The sequence below is a fragment of the Monopterus albus genome, unplaced genomic scaffold (assembly GCF_001952655.1).
Source record: "Monopterus albus unplaced genomic scaffold, M_albus_1.0 scaffold162.1, whole genome shotgun sequence".
Taxonomy (NCBI): Eukaryota; Metazoa; Chordata; class Actinopteri; order Synbranchiformes; family Synbranchidae; genus Monopterus; species Monopterus albus.
In genome coordinates, this window is record NW_018128042.1 from 819,381 (window position 1) to 838,912 (window position 19,532).

Genomic DNA, 19,532 nt, shown 5'->3' on the forward strand with positions numbered 1-19,532 from the left:
GCAAGCACTTGGCGACAGTGGGGAGGAAAAAACCCCCTTTAACGGAAGAACCCTCCGACAGACCCCGGCTCTTGGGGGGCGGCCTTCTGCCTCGACCGGTTGGGGTGAGTGGATAGAGGAGAGACAAAAGAAGAAAAGCAACAAGACTCAACAATCAAACACTGATCAGGTCGATGTGGCTGGTGACTGCTCGTCACAGACGTAGAGCTCCAGGGCCAGGGCACCCTGCAGAAAGGTACAGGGAGAGAGAGAGAGGACACACTACGGGAGAGAGGAGACACAAAGTTAGTGATGTGTAATGGTGGCATATAGAAGTATAGGGAGAGAAACTCAGAGCAAACAAGGAGGAAGTCACTCAGCGGGATGCACGTCAGCTGTGTGCACCGACAATCGAATTGCTAATTACGAATGCAACACAGCTGAGGTGCGAATCTCGCAGGTCGAGAGAACAGAGGAGAGAAAGGCGGAAGAAAGGCAGGTCGAGAGAACAGAGGAGAGAAAGGCGGAAGAGAGGCAGGGGGGGGGGACCTGACAATTACTAGTGGTCAAAAAGGCCACAGGGTGACTAAAAATTAACCTAGCAGCAGGCTGATCAGCGGCCCTCTGTGGATTCAAGTTTCCTGCTTCAGCTCTGAACACAGACAGCGTCACTGATCTGTGTGAGTAGGTGTAGTCAGAACTGTCCACTGCTAAACCTGTAATCGCACATAACAGTGATGTCAGTTAAACCACTGTAGGGTAGCAAAAGCAGGGGGTCTTCAGTTACTCTTAATGTAATGAACAGTAAGCAGCAGCCAGGCCCCAGGACCTGGACATTCTTACCTCCTCCACATGTGGCTATTTTATCACACTGTCTGTGAGAGACACTGTATGAACAGACTGTGAGAACCCATGAGAGTGAGAAGGGTGTGTGACTGCATCTGAAAAAGTGCAACAGTGAAAGAGAAGACAGACACACACACACATACATCTAGGAGGAACCTGTCTTCAGACAGGTGTTAAGCAATTTCTCAAAGAGATCTTTGTGTCTCCACAGCTTCATTTACACCTGACTACATGTCCTTCATCTTCCAGTTCTATCAACACACACACTCTTGTTTTTGTCACTTACTGTAGTAGTAGACTTGCGTTCATTTTCAGAGACTTGCCCTAATCTTAACTAAAGCTGACACTTACTCTAACTTGACACAGTGTTTTTGTAAATTTTGACAAACTACTGTATGTCATGGGAATCAGACTCCAGTCCCCACAAGTGACCCTGGTCCCCTCGGAGCTACTGTAGTATGCTCCTGGTCTCCATGAGTGTAGAAAAACAAGGCCATACACACCTTTAGGTAGAATGGTATTATGGGGGAACTGAGCTGCTTGATAGGGGTTTGCACTCTCTGATTGCATTTGCTAACCATTTTCAGAGGCGTTATTCTGTTTTTGCATGGTGGTGTCAGTTGGTCAGTTAGTTGGACTGCCCAGTACTTTGGTTGAGAGCAGCATATTAATACAACTTAGGGATGGGCGATGGGACGATGCCATTGTCAACTACTGATGGCTGACAGGCATCATGACGGTGAGCCACCACCATGATTTATGCTCTGGGGGTGCTTCTCAGCAGTAGGGCACCATGTGTGGTCAAATCAAAAACGAAATCTAGAAGAACAATACTTGTTAAAATAAAAACATAATAATTTAATGCATGAATAAAAAAAGATTATAAAACAAAATTTGTTACTTAGCGTGTAACACTGATACATTTGTAATATGCTAACATCAGCTGCTGTATTTTCAAGTCAGTCTGACTTGTCAGTCAGGTTGTCGTTGCGTTGTTGTTGTCTGAACAGTTACTATTATATTGTGATGATAACATGGCTCCTATTCTCCCTTCATCTGTGCCTGATAAAATAGTCGCTAACGGTTTCAAAATAGTTTTTTAAACAACCATTTTTTATGGAAATTCAAATCACTCAGCAAAGATAAATCTGTACTGTCCTTAAATATTTTACTCTCCTACACAATAACACTGTTTAGTAGTGCCACCTCTCAGTGCTGCATGTAAGAGCATTTATTTAAATTTACATTTGCAATGTCCTGAAATGTCTCTGTTTTTCTGCAGTTTTCATTATTCTCACAGCAACATGCTGTCTCTCTCATCTCATTTAATGTCATTCCCAACCATTTCTGCTTGACCAGGCCTGATTAGTTCTGCTGGATGCGGAGTGCAGTCCTGTCCTCTCAGTTGCTGTCTAATTATATTCATGCATTAATGCCTAACAGAGACAGCTGCACCAGGGCCCTGCAGCGAAAAGGTCTTACAGCTTGAGGGCTGATATTGCACCTCTGTCTCATGTCCTATCTCCCCTCTTTCTCCCATTGGTGTGAACTGGCTGTTTTGCTCAGCTCTGGAACACAGGGAGGAGCAGCAGCTGAAGAACTGATTTTACTGATTAAACCCTTTGGATTTTTCTGCAAAATTACACCAAATAAAACATTTGTTTATGCAACATATCTGTTTGTATCCCTGATATGTTATCTTGTTATTATGAGCAAAATATGACATAAAATGGGTGAAAGCTTATTTTAAGAAAAACAGAGTTCATTTTTGGCGCAGCCAGATGCAACCAGATGAAACTTAAAAGAGAGGCGGAATACATTATTATTGGGAGAAATGCATCATGAGCAGGTGGAGTCGGGGCGGGCGTTAGTGATGGTCAAACAGAGCAGCTCTGGAAACCTGACTTTGACTGATGTCACTGATGTCTTGAGATATGAGATAGATAAATACATGAGAAAAATTATTTCCCTATATCTTATTCTCCAACCAATTCCAGTATGTACTCGACTGCTAAATTGTGATGACAAAAATATTCATTGTACAAATATTGCACTTAAATATTCACCCAGTCTTTACCCGTTTTTGTGCATGAAAGAAAGAAAGTCTCTGGTCCTGTAACCAGCAGCAATTATATAGCGTAATTTACTCACAACTGTATCCTATACTGTAAGCACAGGTGATGCACACATGATGATGTGCACCAGCCCTATTTAACATATTCCTATCTACAGCCACATCCTGAGGACTAGTAATTTATTACACACATTTCATAATTCGGATAATTTGACAACAAATTATTCACACATCAGCTGTGAATTTAAAGGTTTATTTTAAGTTGGTGTGACTGTTAAAATGCATTTGAGCACCTCTTCCTGTGCTCTCTAGCCTATGCTGTTTTCAGGAAAGCACCATACACTGGCAAATTTCTTGTCCTTCTTTGAAACTGTATCTTTGGACAAGTACAACTTTTGGTTGTACTTGCTTGTACAGTTTTTATTCAAACAGTGCATATTTGCAACATACAATGAACATATATTTATATTACAAATGATAGAATGTGGAAGTACATTCGAATCATTTTTGTCTTGACCTTAGGTCAGTGGCATTTCAGCGCTGTTTTACTTCTGTTGGAGGCATGCTTTGTCCGTCAGGTGCGATGAACAATCCGAAGTGTTCGGTCCATCAAAGAAACCAATGTCTACATCTGAGGGATATCAGTGGTAGCTTGACTGATTCTTTCTTTAGCTCCATTTCTAGCTTGTATTTTCGTTAGGTTCACAGGAGTTTGTTAGCCTTGCTGAAACTGTGGTTGACTTGTCCTGACATTGCTTCATTTCTGCTCTGCAAGCAAGTTAACTGGGTACTTTGTCAACTTTGTATTTACCTTTAGGCCTACACATATTTCTACCCCTGTAGGTTCTTTTCTCTCCCCGCTTACACCCTATGGTTATGTTTGACAAGTCAGCTTCTTTCTCCCCCCATGTTCTGATAACTAACTGGAGCCTGGAGATGTGCTGCAGCACACGGAATCTCTGTGCATTATTTAGCAGTCAGTAAAGTTATCATTAGTCAGTGTTTTCGTGTCTGTGTGTTTGTAAAGGTGGATTTCCATCAATATGCAACAGAATAGGACTTAGTATGTGTTGAGCTTAACCAGATGTGTGATCCAGTGCCACATAAAAAGTATGGCCAGTGTGGCTTTTTTTTAATAACTTTGTGTTGAGTATAATCTTACATTGATTTTACTGCTTTGGTAGCTATCTGTTGATGAAGCATGAGCTATTTTGGTCAATCACATTAACAGTGGTGACCAGAGATTCCTGTGGTCTCAGTTAACTGAAATGATTTTAATTTAAATTCATAACAACAATAACAGAAAATAATTTTAGAGTGAACATGTAATGTTGACAAATGGTTGAGATTACTGAATGGTCATGATTTGACTGACTATTAATTCTGACTAAGTGGCATCTTAAAATGTTCTTACTACATGAAACTGCTACTGCAACATAACTGACCACAAAATGTCCAAAGTTCAGAGATTAGTTTGTAATGTTTGTAACATACTGGCACTGCATGCAACTTCCCAGCGATATATGCATCTAATCTACTGCATCTATCTAAACTTAGACCACTAGGAATTTTGTCTAATGCCACATAACAGAATATCGAATGATTGTATAAAAAAAGACAGGAAAAAAGTGGAAGAAAGTCCCCAGTGGCCGATTTGTTATTTTGAAAACTGAAAAAAAACAAAAACAAATGGGCCACTGAGCAAAAGTGAGGTATTTGATTAAGAGAGAGGAATTAAGAGAGAAGACAATTGAGAGAGAGAGTGAAGTTAAACTGCAGTTTAACTGTAAGAGGCAGTAATTTTGTCATAGTTTCCTAATGAAGTGGAAAAAACAGAAAAACACACCAAAAACAAGGAGGTGTCCAAGGACAACACCAGGCCAGCTAGCTGCCATACAGTCAGTTCAGTTCATTTAAAAGCAGTGCTGGGCAGCACAGTGGACTTTGAAACATGCTGAAGTACTATTACTAATCCCAGAAACACTACTTTCACATTTGGGGTTGGCATGTTTGGTGTCTTACCAGAGTCTGAAGGTAAGACACTGACTGTTTGGTGTTTCTGCTTGTGACACATGGTTAAGGTGGATTTGGAATTGTTTAGTCAGTTTAGCCAAGTTTTAGTTTATTTTGCTGCTGAAGAATTAGGAAAGTGGTTTAATTATATTTTATGAGTAATTGCTTCCAGTTTTCAAGTAACTTTCCCAGCACATTTGTCACAATGATGCCCAATGTACACCTTTTGTAGTTGTATAAACAGTACTCAGGTTCACTGTGTATTTGTTGGCCCTCTTCAATGTGCTGTACTCTACTGTACATACATACCCGACCTCACAAAGTTTCACTTCAAGAGGCTCAGCTGATTTGCAGCAACAGCACTTTGTGTACTGTAATATTCCAAAATGAATCATTTAACAAACCACTATAATGCAATAATCCATTCACTATTAAAGAATAATGAATACAACATAATCAGTCACTGTCAAGTGGGGCAAAAGCATGAATAATGATCAGTCAGTCACCAAAGTTATTTATCAAACATCAGCAAATAATGATCTGTGGTCAATTGATTTTTACATCCATAACTGCCTTGTTGCCTGGTTGGAGATGCGAGATATCCATTGTAGGACTGTGGCCTTCTGCTGTCTCAGCTTGGACATAGACACGTTCCTGTGCGTGAGACTCAGTAAGTCTTTGAATATAGAACTGCCAAAGTTTGAAAACACACAAACCAAAGTTTGAGTGTTGGTCAGTTTGCAAGTAAAAATTTGGGAGTATGAAGACCAGGTTGTGGTGTGAGGGAGGACAGAATCATTCATGAAACAGATGATTTGAGCATAAAGCAGGATTCTTACACTCACAGCAATCAAAGCTGCTGGCTCTCCCCTGAGCGTAAACTCATACTGAGAACGTCACCTGTGAATCGTCACCTTAAGTGAAGGGTCATCCTATTAGACCCTTCCTTATGTTTTTTTTATGTAAAAGCTGATGCTTAACCACCAGAAATCTATTAGACCCTTCCTTATGTTTTCAAAGTAAAAGCTGATGCTTAACCACCAGAAAGAGCAGAATTTGGTGTCACTGTCATCTCAAGAATCAAACTGCGTTGACATTCAGTTTCTTGAAAATCTGTCAAGCAGAGTTATTGTGGTAGTCAAATTAAGTTATTTATAGTGTCTATGCTAGCTAATTTCTATCTCTGGTGGTATTTTGAAAACAGATGTTTTCTTATTTGTTATTAATCAGTTTTCTTAAACAATTTAAATAACTGGTTTTAGGCACAGTGCCTGCTCACTCATATTAAGCTGACAGATGGATTTATACATAAGATCTTTAGAATGCATGTGTCTGGGGTCAGTAAGTCATTCCTAATAAAATTACTTTCATCTGAATTGTTTTTGAGGTTTGGCAAGAAAAAAATCTAGATATTCTAAATACTAGGGGTGGCACGATACCACTTTTCCATGTCTATTAATAAACAGATGTTGACGAACCATGATATACAGTTTAAACCTTGAGGAGGATATTTTCGTATTAATTAGTTTTAGTTGTCATACTCTTCTCAAGCAAGTATCAGTAGTAATGTAATGGACAGTTTCAGACAATTTAATCTCCCTGTAATGTGGTTTATACATTTCAAATGAGAGATTTTCTCGGTATTGCAAGAAAAGGGCCTGGAGGTTAAATGCAGACCAAGGCAGAGATGAAACAGAATAATGTGGACTGCCCTAGAGGTAGAGGGTATTTGTGTTGATTTTAGTTATGGATAAAATGGTTCTAACATACTGTACAACCACCCCTTAGAGTAGTGGTGGGTCAGCGGGAAATGTAACTAACTAATGATGAGGGCAGAGAGCTTCGCCACCACTGGCTAAAAGCCCCAGTTGTTTGTCATGAATCTTAATTAGGATCTGTTTTTCTCTCTGTTCTCTCTCCTTCCTTATCGTTACTGCTTCTTTATATCCTCCTGTCCTTTTTTTCTTCTCCTTCCTATTAATGTGTCTCTGCCTGTAAAGCAAGCTACTAAATTGCTTCCAGCTCTGGTGAAGATGAGGCACTTGCAAGAGGATGGCCCACATCAGATCAATGGCCTTTGGCCTCCCTGCACATTTATCACACACATGCACACATACATATTTTTAACTTTTTAACACACACACACACATAGACAAAAGAAAGCAAATACCAACTTTGTCTCTTTATACACACACACACATGCAGAACTTTGCCGTGATTAATTAAGCCGTGAGGAATAGCAGAGCTCCATAAAGACATCATCAGGAATCTGAATCCATTCGCCTGTCTTCTTCTGCATTTAATTGGCCCTAACAGTTCATCACTGGAGCTGCACTTGAACACACGCACACACTTAAAAGAAATGGGAAATCTTTATGTTGATCAGTAGGGAGAACTCTTAGTGCTCTGTGTTGCTCGTAAACGTAATTAAACAGTTCTAGTAATTGGTGTTCTTTCAGCAGGGTTAAAGTAAGAAGAAGGTCTCAATTAATTCAGATGTCAGGGTATTTACATTGGGAATAGAAAGATAGAGAAAAAGCAGTGCGGACAGACAAGTGCATTTAAAGGCACAGGACAAAACATACATGTGTTACAGGATAATACTTATGGACAAAATCCAGTGTGCTACTGCACAGCATTGGTGAGAACAGGCGGTAGTAACTGAGACACAGTTGGGATGTAAAAAACTAGAACTGATTTCATTTTAAGAATATACATATACGTATATATAATTGATTGGCTGATATGAATATACGTAATTGATGTTTAAAGACAATGCAGATAAAAGGCTTATTTTAATTTATCATTAGCTGTTTTTTGTTGTGACGAGTTACAGTACTGTTGTTAGGAACTTGCCTCATCTCATAGTCCAGGATGACAAGCATTCACAATATTAATATAACTGTCATATACAAAAACCTATTAACAGACACAAAATACCACAAAAAATAAGTATTCTACTCCAAATGTAAGTTAAGTGTAGTCACTGGATAAGGATCCACAGAAGTGACACACTGAAGGCAATGTTTTCTTCCTGGTGCAAAGCCACCAATAGGGCAAACACGGTTTTCCTCAGGAACTAATCTTTATTATTTTTGGGTTTGTGTTTATGTTTTGCTCATTTTTCTGGTGCCAAACAAACCTGTTTGCATCAGAGTGAAAGGAGAGGCACTGACTCCGCTGTGTTCATGCTGATTAGATGGCACAGTGTAATTTTGGGGCTCATTTTGACATGAAATTGCATTTGAGTTTCGACTGCTCAGAACACCTTTTTTCACAGATGCAGGCCAAATTTTTGTGTCTTCCATAGACAGAACCAATACAGAGTTCTCTAAAATCACTAAACACCTTTTAATTTATGGGACATTCTTCAATTTGCTCCAGATTTTATTTTGGCTTTGCCAACACAAAGTTAGTGCACCTTCAAACAGCCTTGATGCCATTTTCTTTTGGGTGCCAGTCTATTTTTTAGTGCATTGGTATATTTGGTATTTTCCTGCCAAGAATGAATATGCTTATGCTGAGATGGTAGGAAAGGTGCAGCTGAGGCTGTGTTTATGCTGATTAGGCAGTGCAGTGCAATTCTGGTGCCCATTTTGGCCCAGTATTAAGTAAGCATTAATGTTGACAGCTGCATTGCAGTTTTCCAGACAACAATCTAGGCTGGGAAGCATGAGAGCAGGTACCCAAATGTATTTTAATGGCCACACTAACTTAAAGTAGAACCTTAAATCCACAACTGAATTGCCGACATTCATGTTGAATAATTTATTGTAAAATTATCGGATTCATAAAATATGTGTGATAATTTAATTTTAAAAAATTATTTTCAAATAAGCATTTTTTTTTGTCGCGAGGATCTCCTTTCGACCTGGGGGCCTTTGCATCTGCAACCTGTTTCAGGTAAACAGAGCCCACAGAGCTCCATAGAAATGTCTGTACCGATGTTTTGTGTGATGAGTTATTTCTCCACAACAACCTAAAGAATGTTAAGCAGCTGATTAAGCACCTGTAGTCATCATTCCGCTGCAGGAATGTTTAATCTAAGTTCTAATTTGAAGGAGGTGGTTGTGAGTAACTTCACTCACAGATGGCACAGCAGCAGCAAATCTTTGGGCACAGTGACAGGATTGGTCAGAATATAAGTGGTTATCTGCTTTCCTCCATATATCACACTGGAAAGCTGCTACTCATGTCTAACAGTAAAATTATTCTGGCTGTTCTCAGGATGAGTCCTGGGCTACACCCAGTTGGGACATTGTTAATATAAGCAAGGATCCAAATTTTTTTTCCTCTCATGTCAAGAAGGTTATTATCATGAATTTTCTGTCTTGCCACTTGTAGTTAGGTTTAATATATTTACAGTAGTGGCTTCTGCATGTGGGAACATATTCATTAATCCGTGTGTAAATCTCCCTGTGACAAATGGGGCTCCTGTGCCTCGGCTGAAACAGAGTAGGCCTACTTCAGCCACACAATCCATAACTAACAGTGCACAGTTATCCAATCATTAATAAGAGTTGCCCATACAAAGTCAAACAATATTTACAGATCATACACAAAACCACTCAACATAAAAACATACTGCATTAAAAAGGAAAACAGTGTTATAGGCATGTAACTCCAGAAAGAAATATGTACTGTGTATAATTAAATAAATGCAGGGTAACACTTTATTTTACAGGTCTGTAAATTCTTGTTTATTTCCGCATAATCTCCTAAAATGTTAAAATAAATAACCACATAATTTGGCACAGAGTATAGGTAAAATTCTAAAGTGATCACTTCATACTTCTAGTTATTTCTCCAATGTAAAGCCAAACTTGAAGCTTTTATTCAGAGGACAGAAGCTAAGCTACACATGTAGTAAGTTTGAAATTTGTCTCCAAAACACCATACAGCTCAGCATAAATTAACCACATTTTAAATAACAAAAAGAACAAGAAATATTATGTAGCTGTGGTTTAAACAGAAATTTTTTTCATAAGAATTCAAGCAATAATAAATTCAACACAACTCAGTGTTGTTGTTCTGATTGGTGGCTTTTTATGAAGCAGTTACAGCAAAGTAGAATCTGGACATTTTCATAGAAAAGCACTGAAAAAAAAAAAAATATGCAATTTTGTTTTGGATCTAAATTTTTAATAAGCCATTTGACTTCATTTTCCTCATAATTTTCATGTTACGGCTGGTTGTTGTCTTACATTTGAACAGTTTAGGTGTTGGATTTCTTGATAATCCTTGAGAAGTGATAGGATGCATGGTAAAGGAACCCAACTGAGGATCGGTCTGTTGTAGTATCTCTGGGATTTCTTTGCTTCATCAGTCAGTGGGTTGAGTGTCAGTGCTGACAGATAGAGTGTTAACAAGACTAACACCATGTCTACAGAGTAGCAGCAGCATTGGTGCTCCATCTGTGTCTACTCGGGATGCACTAATGCACAATATTCAGTGCAGGTCATCCGCGTTCTGGCAGCACACAACACACACAGGTAGCTGTCGTAAACCTGTTTTGATGTTGACTTTCTTAGACAGTGCTATGGTCTTATATTGTAATAGCCTATAGATCTTGCTTCTGTTTAACAACAGAACAGAGACAAAATTTATTCCTATGCATGTGTTATCTGCTTCAATGTGACACCTGAAACATACAAAAACATACAAATGAGACAAACTATTATCAATTGGGCTGCATTTAAATACTGCAGCTGACCACAGAGATGGACAGAACTGAGGTTTAACAGTTCTGTGGTGTAGCAGAGAATGACATTTTGACATATGAGCTGCAATTAATTAATTAGGCTATTTCTTCTTCATTGAAATGCCTGCCAAAAGAAACAGAAAAATATGTAAATGAGAGCAGCTATATCATGAATTTGACTGCATTACAACACAGTAAATGACCAGGCAGGATGCAGCAGGGAGGAATAGCGGTTTAAGGCTTATTACAGTAGCACAACAACCATGGAATCTTTGATTTTTTTTTTTCTCCCCCTGGATTTATATTTCATTTCATCTTTCCTTTGTTTGGTTTAATGTGAAAAAAATCCTAATCAATAGGATTGATTGAATGCGTGGTGCTTTGCTGCCCAGCACAGAGCACACAGTGTACAAGTGGTGAGAGATGAACAAATAGTTGAAATGTTCATTTAGATAACGCAGCGGAAAGACAAAATGTGTTTGTACTGAAAATAGATGTCTCAGAACCACGTCTGTTTCTGGCATAAAGTCACACAGTGTTGTTGACTGAGCAAGATTTCTTACTGAACAGCCAATTAGATTGCAGCATTATCGTTAGCGTCATGACATCATGCACGTAACTGACAAGAGGAAGGGAGTTAAAGAGCACAATCTTGTTCGCAGGGATTCATTTGCAAACAACAGAGGAGAAAGAGCCAAGAATGAGGGAGCCAAACAAATGGTAAAATGGGGGGGGGGGGGGGGGGGGAGGGTGGAAAAGATGGAAAAACAAGATCCATGAATGAGATTTGGAGATGAAGAGCCGTGAAGGATACGCAGTGGTGTGTTAGTCTTACCCAGCTATATGTAGAGGAAAGATTCTGTATGATTTGCCACCACCAGCAGAACCAGGGCCGTGTCCTATTCTGGTTGTCAGTCTAATTAATTTGTCCTAATGAGTGACTTTAAAGAATAAGGCTGGTCATCTTCTATATTAACTGTATTTTCAACAGTCCCCATACACAGACTAAAATCAGCAATGAATTGCCTCTATTCATGATTAATGCCTGTCTGTCCAGGATTAGCTTATTCGTTTGTGCCACAGACCTCCACTCTTGTTCAAAAACCAATTAAAAACCAATTAAAAAGACATCAGGGAAACACACCACTGCACCAGACACCAGACCGTAATGTTTGTTAAGAATATCCAGAGATCTCATGCATGAGCCCTTGACTCTTACTCGCTTAAGATACTGTAAAAGATTATGGTTGTTCAGAGTCTTTAGGGCAACATTTTTAAAAATTATCAGGCCCTTTTTTTACTCTCATATAAGTGTTAGTCTCAACATTTCTGTGCAAATCAGGCTATAAACTTTTGTTATCCCCACTGAAACTATGTTATTGTGCTATTAAATAAATTAAAAAATAAATTCAGGGGAAATCCTCTAATTTACATTACTAGTAATGTTATGATGAAATTAATTATCCATCTTGTAAAGGTGAGGGAAGGTTGTTTGTATTGCACCAAGCAAAAACGACTGATTTTGTCTACAACAATATCACATAAATAAACCGAGATGTTTGACAGTAATGTAACACACAAAGTTGGAGAGTGGCTGAGGCAAGCTTTTCAAAGGTGATCAGTCTCACTGCATGTGAGCAAGACAAGAAGCCATCTACAGTATGTGTAAAGCAAGCACTCAAGTTAAAATAGAGCAGAGTTGCCTCCTGCAGGACACCATTTCCTCCACTGGCTGTGTTTCTGTCCGTGTGTTTCTTCTATCTGTCTCCTTCCCGTAGGCCTGCTGTGGTTTTGATGGGTGGCATATACTGGGGGTTTGACAGCATTTAATTCCCAGTTGAGAGTGTTGACATGGGATGGAGGCAGAAAGAAGACAGGAGAATACATGTCACTTCAATCATAGACTGACAGGTTTTCACCACTCTGGATTCTCTAGTACACACATCGTCAGTATGTATGATGTACAGTATGTGTGTATATTTGTATGTATGTGTGTATATATATATATAATCTATAATTACAGGTTCTAAAAGGGATGTCGTGCACTTCTTGAGGCTATGTTCACATCACAGGCCTTACTGTAATGCTCAATTTTGACTTTTTGTCAGATCCAATCTTTTTTTAATGATAGTTCACATTCGTGTTTATAGGCCATATGTGTAGGACTGTGTTTGCATACCACTGAGGCCTAAAAGTGCCATGCATGTGCAGATTTAACTAAAATGTAAGGCACGTGCTTATAAGAATAATAATAATATCATTTTTGTATTGGTCAGCTCACACAATTCCCTCAAAATCTGTTTTGTTACGATACATTCTTTCCAGTTTGGCTTGATCAGAAGCTTCATAAATGGCCGACAGTGTGAAATAAGTCAAACCGTGGGCATTGCAGTTATCTGACGCCTCAACCATCAGTGAGCCCCAGCAACAACCGTCATCATGTAAAATGGCAGATGAACAAAATTTAGCACCGTAAGCCTATCACCAGTGATCTTTACATATACTATTACTGTCTTCTTGCTTCTTGCTGACTGATCGCATTGGTGGATCCTGATCATGCTCCAACATATCCTTGTTTTTGGTAAGCATGTCTTAAACCCAGACTCAACATCAAGTACAGTAGGAAGGAAAAAATAAAGCGACAATTATGTGTAAAGGATGCTGCAGGGAGGAGAACAGAGAGACTGGGCTGAAGAAAAGGTCTTTTCCACTCGAATAAGCTCTCTCACTTCTATGCAAGCAAGACACCCATGGGAGAGGAGCAGTGGAGACAGACAGAGATGGGGTGGGGGGGTAGACTGAGGACACTCTTCTTCTTGTTCACTCCTCAACAGTAATCAACACTAATAAGTGTACCATAGTGAATGTTGACCACCATTACTGACCGAGGCTCTGTAACGGAGAGTGTGCTCCCAGTTGGTTATACAGTATGTGAATATTTGATGTCTCTGTATTTGTTCCAGTTAAACTGTCAGACACTATCATGTTGGTGAGGATCATAGTGGTTTTGTGCCAGCAAACCTGTTAACCACACCGAGACAGGGCTCTACTTGCAGTAGAAGAGTTAAGTCTTTGACTCTGCCTGGGTATGCATGTGGTACCTGAATGGGTGACAGGCACCAGTGAGGACAGTCAAGTCAGATACAAAGCAGCAATTTCAGTTTTAATGCTTATCTTCTGCCTGTGCCTTACCACAGTGATTACCAAACCGTGGCATGTGTACCCCTGGTGGTACGCCAGAGCTTTGCTGAAAGGCCTAACCTTTGCACTTCAACTGGTCCTTAATTTCAGGCAAAAAAACAACTATCATTTAAATGTATTTCAAACAACAGTTATTACATATATGCATCACTTTTCAATGATGTAAAAATGAGTTAATCATTTGAATATTTTAGGAATAAAATTTGCTCATAGTCACGTAGGGTGATATGACAATATGGTCAAGATGCATGGCTAGTGACATTAGCTTGACTCAGTTCATTCAGCACTGCATGTTGTGTGCATTGAGTGCACGAGTAGATGCTGTGCTCTCCATACTATGCATAAATGGAGCAGAGGAGATCAATAAGCAAACAGACAGAAGTAGTAGTACGTAGCAGTAGTAGTCAGGGGTGGACTTGCACAGGTAAAGTGGCTCTTGTTGGTATCTGCAGTGAGAAGTAGTATGTGGTCTGAAATGTTTCAGAACCCCTGCCTTACCACAAGTAAATACATAAGCATTCATTCAGTGTACATTTTATTAGATTGATGGATACATTAACAGAGAGAAAGAAATCTCTCCTCTGCTTAACATGTCCCCTCTCTTCTTCTCCTTTCTCCTGTCCTCCTCAGTCTCTACGGCAGACACATACAGGCCAACCCAGAACCTCCGAAGAAGAGCGGCGATAAAAGCAAGAAGATAAGCCGCAAACCACTGGCCGCCAAGAACAAGTGAAAAGAAAGACAGAGAACAGAGATGAACGCTCACACTGCATGTGCCTTTTTCACCCACTCACTTTTTATTGAAACATTTTGCATTACATGCATATATACGAAGCTTGTTTCCAAATGTGTAGTGTGAAATATTGTTTGGACTGTATTCACTGTATGGGAGCCCAGATGGATGGTATTTTTTACCCAGCTCTACTGTTTGAGTCTAAGTGTTGGTCCTAATGTCATGGTCAGAAATATTGGCACCCCTCGGTTTCTGTCAGATAAGGCACCACTTCTCCCAGAAAATTGTTGCAGTGACAAATTCTTTGGCATTCACATATTTATTTCTTTTGTTTGCATTCGAAAAAGCAGAGAGAGAAAAAAAGCCAAGTCTGATACAGTTTGGAGTTCACTGAACCTTTAATGTTGGTTATATTTCACAGTTTTACCAAGTTGTGACTTTGGAATTATGCTTCTGTCTCTATGCTTTAAAAATTTCACATCTTAAATAACAGAACTCATATACAGAAAACAACTTTTCTTTATTTGTCAAAATACCCGGCATCCTAAAGTCTTTGTAAATGTGTAAAGTGAACATTCTATTAGGAAAAGAATAGAAAGACTGTTGCATCAGTACAGGTAACAATCAATCAGTCAATCAAAATTTATTTGTATAGCATTTTAAAAATAACGTCTGGTCGACCAAAATACTTTACACAGCAATGCAAATCTAGAGTAAAAAATACCAATACAGAAATAAAACAACATAGGAACATAAAAACACCAAGTACACAGAATCAACAGATAAAAGGAGGAAGCATCAGACAATACTACGTATTAAAAGCCAAAGTGAATAAATATGTTTTAACCAATGATTTAAAAGTTGTCAAGTCTGTAGAGGATCTAACATTAAAAGGTAAACCATTCCACAATTTAGGAGCTGCAACAATAAAAGCACGGTTACACCAGCATTTGTATCTGGCCCTGGGCACCTCTAACAAAACTGGCTTGAGGATCTGAGTAATCTAGTTGGTTCGTGCCACCTCACCAACTCAGCGAGGTAGGGGGGTGCCAAACCATTAAGAGCCTTAAAAACAAAAATCAATAGCTTAAAATGAATTCTAAAATGGACTGGAAGCCAGTGAAGAGAGGCCAGTACCGGAGTTATATGGTCGAATTTCCTAGTACCTGTTAAAAGATGAGCAGCAGCATTTTGGACCATTTGAAGACGAGAGAGAGAGACAACTGATTAACACCAAGGTATAATGCGTTACAATAGTCAAGTCTAGAGGTTATAAAAGCATGGCTTGCATTCTCAAAGTCACTAAAAGAAAGAAATGACTTGACTTTACTTAGCAACCTCAGGTAAAAGAAACTTGATTTTACAACTGAGTTGATCTGCTTGTTGAATCTTAGGTCACAGTCAAACGTTACCCCTAACAGGATATTTGCTGGGGCCCGGAACTCATTCCAGTTGAGCGAGGAGCTTACTACTGCAATATGCTAAAAATAAAGAACACTTCTGTGTGAAATACCTTTTTGACACAAACATCAGATCAATTCTAAGGTCACAAAGTGTCTGTCACATTTCAGCCAGTTGCAAAAATAAATGAATACCATCCATATTTAAATTCACTGTGCTTTTATCACAGGCCAGAATTAATTGAAAGTTCACAGTATTCTCTTCATTGAACATTTTAAATAAAACTATCACAATCTGCTTTTGTATTCATTAAAAATTGTAAGCTGGGTCTGTGTTACAGATATTGTTGTGTTTTGACCAAAACTTAGTGTTATTACTTTTCATTATCATTTTGAATAGTAGTGTTTTTGTTTTGACTTTGTCACACTTCGCATAGTTCAATCAGCTCAGATGTCTGTAAATAAGGGTTTGTAATCCCCTGTGAGTACAAAATGGTTCCTAAAGATTAAGAATCACATTTTGAAAAAACATATCAAATAGCAAACTGTATTCTTGACTAATTCTTGTGTGTTAAAATGCCCCTTTATATCTGAGCAGCACATACTAAAGGGCCCATCCATTAAGCAGCAGCAGCTCTAACCTCTATTACAGCCGCCAATGTCCTCAGAACCAGAAGTCCTGACAGGAATCCAGACTATAACTGCACAAATATCCCCAGACTAACTCATCTTAAATTCAGTAGGCAAAATAGCTTTTGAGCATGATGGGCTCGAAGTAGAATACACAAATGAGCCAAACCATTCACACCCTCACATGACAAGTTTTGGGATATACATATCAGACAGCCAGTTGTAGTGTCAGATGCAGCAGAAATGCCTGGGTGGGCTGGAGCTGTTCTGGTATCATATATCAAGCTGGAGTAGTCATAATGTTTTGGCTCATGAGTGGATATAGGAGGAAAACTGACATGCTCCACTGACCGTAACCATAAATGTCCAGATTGAATTCAAAAGGTTCATGGTCACATTTGGTCCTAAATCCCTTAGGAATCTTTTGATTTGTTTATTGTTGAGCAAAAGACCTTAAATAACACTTTCATTTTAGATCCACCTACAGCTGTTCCGGCTTCTTATCCTTAGAGGAGGTATACACTTATTTGTAATTTTCTAGGTGCATCTTGAATTAAAATACAATTGAGAGCACCACTGTGACAATTAACATGTGTTGTATCACTTTGTGTGCTTTTTGGATATGGGGAATGAGGCTAATTATTTCAGTTTAGTGGGAGCAGAAAGGTTGTGCCAAAGTAGAGGAAAGGATTTCCAAAATTTTCTGAAAGAAATTATTCGGTATGGTAGCTTTAATTTTAGACCTCCATCTATCTAGAGGATCTGAAGTAATGGCAGCATGTTGTCTTTCATTTTTTTTTTTGTCATTCTTTTAGAAAGGCTGGAAAAGCAACACTACCACAAAATGTATCATGATACAAAATGACTATTGGTGTGCTTTAGAAAACTAAAGATGAGTCCATGATGTATCACTGACCAGCACCTCCACCCTAAAGGTCAGCAAAGCAATATGCTATTCTGTGCCTTTTGGTGGATGTTGTTCCTGTTTTGTTCCCACTTCATCTCAATTCATCTCACACCTTTCCAAGGACACAATGAGTCCCAGGCTAACTAAAGCCCATTGATTTTCATGAGGTGATTTATAGGTGGCGTGTGTGTTAGGGCAGGCTTTATTGTCTGAGGGGGGCTGCACTGTGCCACTTTAATGAGGGTGGTGACACAGGGCAGAGAAGCAAGCATGCTACCCACCACAGGATGAGCTTCTAATACATACAGAGCTGCAAAGACGTCTTTAAACATAAGCTTAAATATTTGGCTTTTAATTTTTTTAGTTATTTTATCTTATTTTATTTTAAACATTTTCTTATTAATGTCTTTAAAATATACTTTCACTAATTTTAAAAAGAAATTCTATGAGTTTTGGTTATTGCATGGGTATAGTTTTGAAACAAGATTTGTTTTGAAAATTTTATGAGTAATTTGAATTTATTACAACTTGGGTCTCAGATTTTGCCATCATTTCTATCAGTTATGTTAACACTATACTCACCAAGTTAATTGGTGCAATCTAGGAACCTGGTGACATGGTGCAAAGTTGCAGTACAAGAATCATGAGTGCAGTCTTATCATCAGACAGACCGTAACACCTAGGGTGAGTACAGTATTTTAAAGTTGTCAGAAACAACAAGTTCACATTTTGTAATGAAACAAAATTATACTTTAACTCCGGAGGAACTGATTGAGGCCAACACATATGAGTCAGTTTGATGTGAGAACTATTAGTATGTTTAGATGAGTTGTTGCATCTCCACATGAACCACTGCAAAACATTTTCTTAAATTTACTGTGATGGACAGTCCAGTGAAATCTGACCACACTACCAGAACAGCCATTATGTGTCACTTTTGATATCAGAGGACCAATGAGAACAGAGACAATGGTGTGGTCACTAAGTTGCATGCATTAAAAGACCATACTGAGTAAAAGAGAGAGCTGCCAATTATGACTGATGTCTGTCTCAAACAAATACCTACTGTAGGACGTGGCAGCATAAACAGAAATCATATTTTGGATGGTCACAGAGAAAATCAAGTGGACCATTGAATGCACTCATCTTTCACCCATCGACAGTGAACTGAATGGATCAATTTACAACTAAAAAATGTGAACATGTGCACTGTTAACATTCAAATTTGATGCTGTCTTTGAAGCTCTGTGATTGGGTTTGTCTGACCTCCAAGTGGGTGGGCTGGCTATATTTAAGCTGTGAAGGCTTCCAGACCAGAATGAAATGGAAAAGATGGAACGGGAAACGAATTACAGTCACATTATCTTTGCTTAAATTATGATTGTCCAAGCTGACAAAGATACATGCAGATTGCCTCCTTTATATATGGACCTAACGGATGTTATTCTGATGTGACCTTGACGTATATCTTTATCTACCATCCACCTTCCTCTTCAAAATGGTAAATGGCAAAGGTCACATGTTTTGACATCTAAAGCTGCATTCCATTTACCTTGTAGCTTGGAAGTTGGCGCTGGGAATGACATCACAGCCGAGTAAACTGGATTCCATTTTCAGTTAACCATATTACCAGTAGAGCCATATTAGCCATTGTTAGCAATACCAGTATATAACAACACATTACACATGTGGTATTTTGTACATACAAACACTGTAGCAACCTGTTCACAAATAGATGTTGGACAGTACTGTGTGTACAACTGCTAATAAGACATAAGTAATAATAAAGAGTATATTACAACTGCTTTCTACTTCAGATCAGGCGATGAGATGGAGTCCAAAGCTGTGAAGTACAGACTGAGGAAAGCCATCACAGCGGCCAAGAGGCAGAACAGAGAGAAGCTGAATGACTTCTATTTTACTGCTGACTCCGGACAGATGTGGCAAGGCCTGCAGCACATCACAGACTACAGGACCACCACCAGCATCATCAGCTCCACAGACAGCCTGCCGGATGACCTCAACACCTTCTACACCTGCTTTGAGAC

General features: G+C 39.0%; 1 protein-coding gene across 1 annotated transcript in view; it reads left to right on the forward strand.

Moving 5' to 3' along the window:
• Positions 1 to 15,342, forward strand: part of rsu1 (Ras suppressor protein 1) — a 31,244-nt gene extending 15,902 nt beyond the window's left edge. Inside the window, exon 9 of the mRNA XM_020615306.1 lies at positions 14,445 to 15,342. Coding sequence (XP_020470962.1) covers positions 14,445 to 14,547 — 103 coding nt within the window. The 3' untranslated portion in view covers positions 14,548 to 15,342. The remainder of the gene's footprint in view (positions 1 to 14,444) is intronic.
• The last annotated feature ends 4,190 nt before the right edge of the window (positions 15,343 to 19,532 follow it).